Source organism: Cynocephalus volans, chromosome 7, assembly GCF_027409185.1.
Source record: "Cynocephalus volans isolate mCynVol1 chromosome 7, mCynVol1.pri, whole genome shotgun sequence".
NCBI classification, from domain to species: Eukaryota; Metazoa; Chordata; class Mammalia; order Dermoptera; family Cynocephalidae; genus Cynocephalus; species Cynocephalus volans.
The window spans coordinates 33,613,005-33,619,004 of NC_084466.1; the positions used below are offsets into that span (position 1 = coordinate 33,613,005).

Consider the following 6,000-nt stretch of genomic DNA (forward strand, 5'->3'; position numbering starts at 1 on the left):
ATTCTTTTACCACAGTTGCTTTCTTCTGACCCTCTTCAAACACATCCTATTCCTTCTATGTGATCGGCTGAGAAAATGTGGTTGTGGGAACTGTTTGTTGTTAGAGATGCTTTTATACTAGTTATAGTACCTCAAAGGTCGAACCAGTAGTACTTTCATTTCTCTTCTGTTAGAGACAGGAATAATATTGTACCTCTGTAGCTATTCAGACAAGGGGATCCCTCATGCTTTTCTCTCATCCAGAATACATATATCCATTAACATTGCAAGCTGAAAAATCCTTTAAGCTTCTGCTAGATTCTGGCAGAATACACTTCCAATATCAGTTGCAGCTTCTAAACTGCTTAACAATGTTTTCTCTGGCATAATGAAGCCTTTGGCCATCACTGCTACTTTGAAAATCAAAGCCTTTTGGTCTCTAATGGAATGTTTATAAAAATACTCCATTTTGAAATTTGCTCAGGAAAAGGAAGTGTGGTAAATGATATTCGAAATCCCTCCGGCTTGCCTTGGTATTGCCTCATTTGATGTTATGTACTCTGGAAATATCTGGAATTAGTGTGAATATGACATTGTTAATACCCAAAGATAAATAAGCTCTTATCCTCGTCTTCATGGAAGTATAGCATCAGATATGTATCCCTAATAGTTATTTCTCAATGATTAAGGTAAATTGCTCTTTGCGAAATTTATTATAGGTATCTTGGGCAAGCTAAAAATCTCCCGACACCTGTCAGAAGTCTCATCTATTTGCAGTGTTTTACTAAGGGTGAAAATGGAAGTTTTTTTGGATGGAGCAGTATAGAATTTGCTTTCCTTGGTGTCAGTGAAAAAAAGTAAGCAAATGTATGAAACATATTTAGGTTAGTAAAACAGTGACTGTCATAATACTTACATGCAGAAGAGGACCAAGGACATTTAGCTTATCCTGTGGTCTTGGCTCTGCGTTAATGTAAGGTACTGATGTATCTTAAAGTAAGAAGATGTCATTTATTCAAGAAATATTTAATGAAGATCTGCAGTATACCAGGAATTATTCTAGGGACCTGGCAATGAATACAAGACAATCAAACTCCTTGTTCTCCTGGAGCTTCTACTCTAATGGAAGAGAGAGATAAAAAACAAATAAATTACATGGATTGATAATTAATTGATCAGTTCCATGGCTTTCTCTATATATGTTTCTGTTAGTTTGCCCACCAGCACAGGTGCCTCATTAGTGTGGTAAAAATGTCTAATCACTCAAAGCATTATAGGACTGTGAAGTGTTAAAATGAAACTTTGGGCAATTGGGGGCAATGACCTGTTAGAAAATAACCTAACACCATCAGTGACTTCTGCTTGCTTGTACTTCTCATGTGTTCTGTTGCTGGCCCTTGCTGTTAGTTCTCAGGGTACGTCAGCTTTCTCTCTGCAGTAAAAAAAAATACGGTTAGGCTATCATTGACTTCAACTCAGAACCATTTGTTTTTTCTTTTAAAAACAAAAGTGAAAGAAAAAAAACATAGCTGAAAAAAAACATACAATGTCTTAAAATGACATTATGTTTGAAATTCCAGGCTAAAACCTGGAAGAAGAAGCTGCTAATATTTTGGGAAGCATTTTTTGTCACTAGTTTTTTTTATGTAGACCTCTGAGTTCGCAAGGACATCCTTTGGTTGCAGCTGACTTGCTATCTAGTAGCATTATTTGATTGTAAATCATTTGATTTGTCATCTGAGGGTAGCTTTATTATAAAAATTGCACTTGAAGAAAAGAGGAAATTTTATTTTGGTAAGCAAATGTAAAGCTGTCACTTCTGCTTTTTGCATTAAGTAAACATGCTGCACAGTTTTTCCATTTAAAAGCATATGGGTTATTTGATTATGAGAGAGTAGCTACAATCAAGAACTTAGAAATATTTTTGCTGAATGCACTTAGAAGTCTTTGTCCACTTTTTAAAAGCTCTCTTGCAGAACTACAGCTCTGTCAAGTACTACATTTACAAGACAAAACTTTTTAACAAAGAAGAAAAAGTTTCATCATTCATTTAATGGAATTGTAGTAGTAATCTTTGTCTTTAAGGGGAAGCTTGTTATTATAGTTGCATTTAGTTTTGTTGTTATACCTGTGGTTTTTGCTTTGTTTTTTAGAAATTGAAGGGAGTGTGCTCTCTCTGGGAGTTCACTTAATTGCAGTGAGTAAATCAATATTCAGCAATCATGTCTTTAAAAACCCTTTCTAATCCTGAGATTTTATGATTCTATATTTACCTTGCATCTTTTTTTTTTTCCCCTTTAGTGACAAGAGAGCAGGGATCATGTCAGGGCTGAGCTGGGAGTGAATTTGGCTAATAGATTAGAAGATGATGGGTGTTAAACCCCTTTAACATGTCTAGAACATGTTGTGGTTGATTCTGAGAGGTGCAGTTATTGTTGGTTCCTTCTGCTCCTTTGTAGTTTGGGGGGTGTTTTTTAATACTTAATACATTTTCTTAGTAGTAATTATTTTTAAAGTTAGAGGAAAAAAAGGAAGAAAAAGATAAACCCAAAGATAACAATTTTTAGAAGTCACCTTCCCAGGTACTTTCCTGCACACAGACAATCCCCGAATTCTTAAGGTTGGGTTAATATATAAGTCATCAAAAAGGTGATTAAGAAGAGGCTTTCAAAAAGAACTTTGAGGGAGAGAAGTTATTTTTCAGGGGGTTACAATGAAAAATAGGCTAAGGCTTATGTTTATTGCCTCATAAGAAGCATTTTCTTGAAAGAATTTTTCTTGGTGGTCAGATAGAATTTAAGATAGACTTTTATGTCCCTTGGAGCTGGGACAGTCTAATTTATCTTTTTGTCCCTAGCTCCAAATATAAGACCTGACCTAGATGAGGTACTCAGAAATTGTTTTCTGAGCTGAACCCAGTACCCTTTCTTGACAGAATCACGGAAACAATATAATCACCAGGTAAAAGGAGTGAATTTTGATGCGTTCTTTTTCAGTCACTCTCTAAAATGTTCCCTTTCAGAAATTTAAAAATGTTTTTATGCATAGTATATTAGAACCACAAGCACTGACTTTGTATTTCAAAGTTGGAAGAAATGAGATTGATGTCTCACACAGTTGTAAAATGCCAAAAATAAGTAGAGCTGAAATGAATTAAAGCCCAGTGCTCAGAAAGCCAAGGAAAAGCTTCAGATCAGGGTGACTATAATTGAAAGGGTCCAAATAAGTATTTAAAACCACCCCTCCTGGGATTGCTAAGATTTCTGAATTTCAAATTGGCATTTTATGTTTGACAAGGTGACATTGTGTAAGAAATGTATTGTAAAACACTGCTGTACAATAAGAAAATGATTGAATGTAAATATTTCAAGATGTGGACAACTGTTCAAATGTTATCATAAATCTTTGCCATTATTTTAGGGGATAACTTCATGCATATATGAGCTGAAGTGATAGAGCTAGCTAGCTCTTGGAAGGGAAATCATCAAGTTTATGCCTCTCTGCTACCACTAGTCTGATTTGACCACAAAGATATCCTGTTAGATCTTTGCTATTATTATCATATGCTTATTGTTACATAAGTGGGGAAACCCTTTTCTGGAGATATTGCATCTGGCATATCTCTTGTCCTACTCACTGAGTGGTCTGAACTGTCTCTGTTACGTGAAATTAGAACGTGCTGGGACAATTTGCACTCTTTGTTTCTTTTGGAGTTTTTTTGGTGGCTGGCCAGTAAAAGATCTGAACCCATGACCTTGGTGTTACCAGCACCACGCTTGCCCAAGTGAGCTGATTAGCCAGCATAATTTGCACTCTTGAACTTTGAAAAAATAAAAGCTTGAGCCTTAAGATTAACTGTTCTTTCATTTTTGTAGGTTCGGAAGGTTTACAGTTGCCGCTCTTCAGTCCAAAGTAGAACAATATGAACGTGAAACCAGTCGCCTCAAGAAAGCCCTGGAACGAAGTGATAAATATATAGAGGAACTAGAATCTCAAGTTGCACAGCTAAAAAATTCAAGTGGTGAGAAGGAAGCTGTGACTTCCATTTGCCAGAGAGCACTTTCTGCAGATGGCAAGGGGAACAAAGGCAACGAGGAGGATGTGGCATCAAAGAATCAAGGTGATGGTGCCAGAAGACAGCCTGGCTCATCTACCCCAAGTTCTTCTCACCAGGCAAAGCCTTCCAGCAGCAGACTCTCTGACACCACTTCTGTCAGGCAGGAAAGGACCAGCAAAACAGAACCAAACTGTTCTAACAATGAAGACCTATATCAAGAACAGGTAGAAATAGTGTTAGATGTGACAGATACAAGTATGGATTCTTATTTGGAAAGCAAGTGGGGTAATAAACCAAGCGATTGTGTACCCTACAAAAATGAAGAACTTTATGATCTTCCTGCTTCTTGTACTCCTTTGTCCCTTAGTTGCCTTCAGCTTAGTACTCCAGAAAGTAGAGAGAGCTCTGTGGTCAAAGCAGGAGCTTCCAAAAAGCACTCAAACCATCTTAGAAAATTGGTGTTTGATGATTTTTGTGATTCTCCAAATGTTTGTGATAAAGATTCTTCAGAAGATGACATAAGTAGAAGTGAAAATGAAAAGAAATCAGAATGTTTTACTTCCCCAAAGACGGGATTTTGGGATTGTTGTTCCACAAGCTATGCCCAAAGCTTGGATTTTGAAAGTTCAGAGGGGAATACAATAGCAAATTCTGTTGGAGAAGTATCTTCAAAATTGAATGAGAAATCAGGCTCATGTTTATCCAAGAGGTTGAATTCTATTCGCTCTTTAGAAATAAATCGGACAAGAACATCTAGTGAAGCATCAATGGATGCTGCTTACCTTGACAAAATCTCTGAGTTGGATTCAATGATGTCAGAGTCAGACAACAGCAAGAGCCCTTGTAATAATGGTTTTAAGTCAGTGGATTTGGATGGGTTATCAAAGTCACCTCAAGGCAGTGAATTTCTTGAAGAACCTGATAAGTTGGAAGAAAGAACTAAGCTAAACCATGCCAAAGGTTCTCTAACTACTGATCAGTTAGATAATGGAAATGAATGGAAATCCACTTCTTTTTTCCTTCTCTCTCCATCTGACCAAGAAATGAATGAAGATTTTTCACTCCATCCCAGTTCTAATGCTGAGACTAATGAAATCAAACCCCCAAGCTGTTTGTTTCAGACAGAGTTTTCTCAGGGTGTTTTGTTAAGCAGTTCACATCGACTGTTTGAAGATCAAAGGTTTGGGTCATCTTTGTTTAAGATGTCCTCAGAGATGCACGGTCTTCATAACCACCTTCAGTCTCCTTGGTCTACTTCCTTTGTGCCTGAAAAGAGGAATAAAAATGTGAATCAGTCAACGAAAAGGAAAATCCAGAGCAGCCTTTCCAATGCCAGCCCATCAAAAGCAACTAAAAGTTGACTCATTAGAAAGGTGCCATTTGTGTTTTTGTCTTGAGAGGAATATAAAAGTTTTTAAAATTGCTTTTCCCCCCTCATAAAAGTTCTATACAATTTTGAATTAAGAATCTTTAGTCAAGTGTCAAGTCAAAATGGTGGATTAACCTGTACCCAGAATACTTATGTTTATTTTGGAAAGACTTTGGTCCTTATATTTTTATTTGGCGATCTTTTTGACCACAGAAGGTAGGGAGAGGTTTATGGTTTTGGTTCTTTTGGTTTTTTAAAATATTATATGTATGTGGGTTGAGTGTTTTCTTGAATCTTATTTAACTATTAGATACTGTGGCCTGCTAATGAGCCTCAGTTGTCTCCAGAACTTGGATTACTTAAATAAAACTTCTAGTTTTGTCTACACACTGCTCATAAGACACTTGTGTTTCTTTAAAGCTTTTACTAAGGTGGAAATTACTTTGCCTGCCCCTTTTTATTTATGTTTAGTGCTGGCCTGCCTAACTCTTATGCAAGGCCATGATGGAGAAATAGCACTCCACCCTTAGTCCAGTATTCATTTACTTTTTTTTAGGTTTTGTGTGTATGTTTGCCTTTTTTCAATATTGCTCTT

The 6,000-nt window shown here is 36.6% G+C and overlaps 1 protein-coding gene across 2 annotated transcripts in view; it reads left to right on the top strand.

Moving 5' to 3' along the window:
* OBI1 (ORC ubiquitin ligase 1) overlaps positions 1-6,000 on the top strand; it is a 37,904-nt gene extending 31,904 nt beyond the window's left edge. For both annotated transcript variants that reach the window (XM_063102938.1, XM_063102939.1), the window contains exon 6: positions 3,855-6,000. In XM_063102938.1, coding sequence (XP_062959008.1) covers positions 3,855-5,397 — 1,543 coding nt within the window. In that variant the 3' untranslated portion in view covers positions 5,398-6,000. The remainder of the gene's footprint in view (positions 1-3,854) is intronic.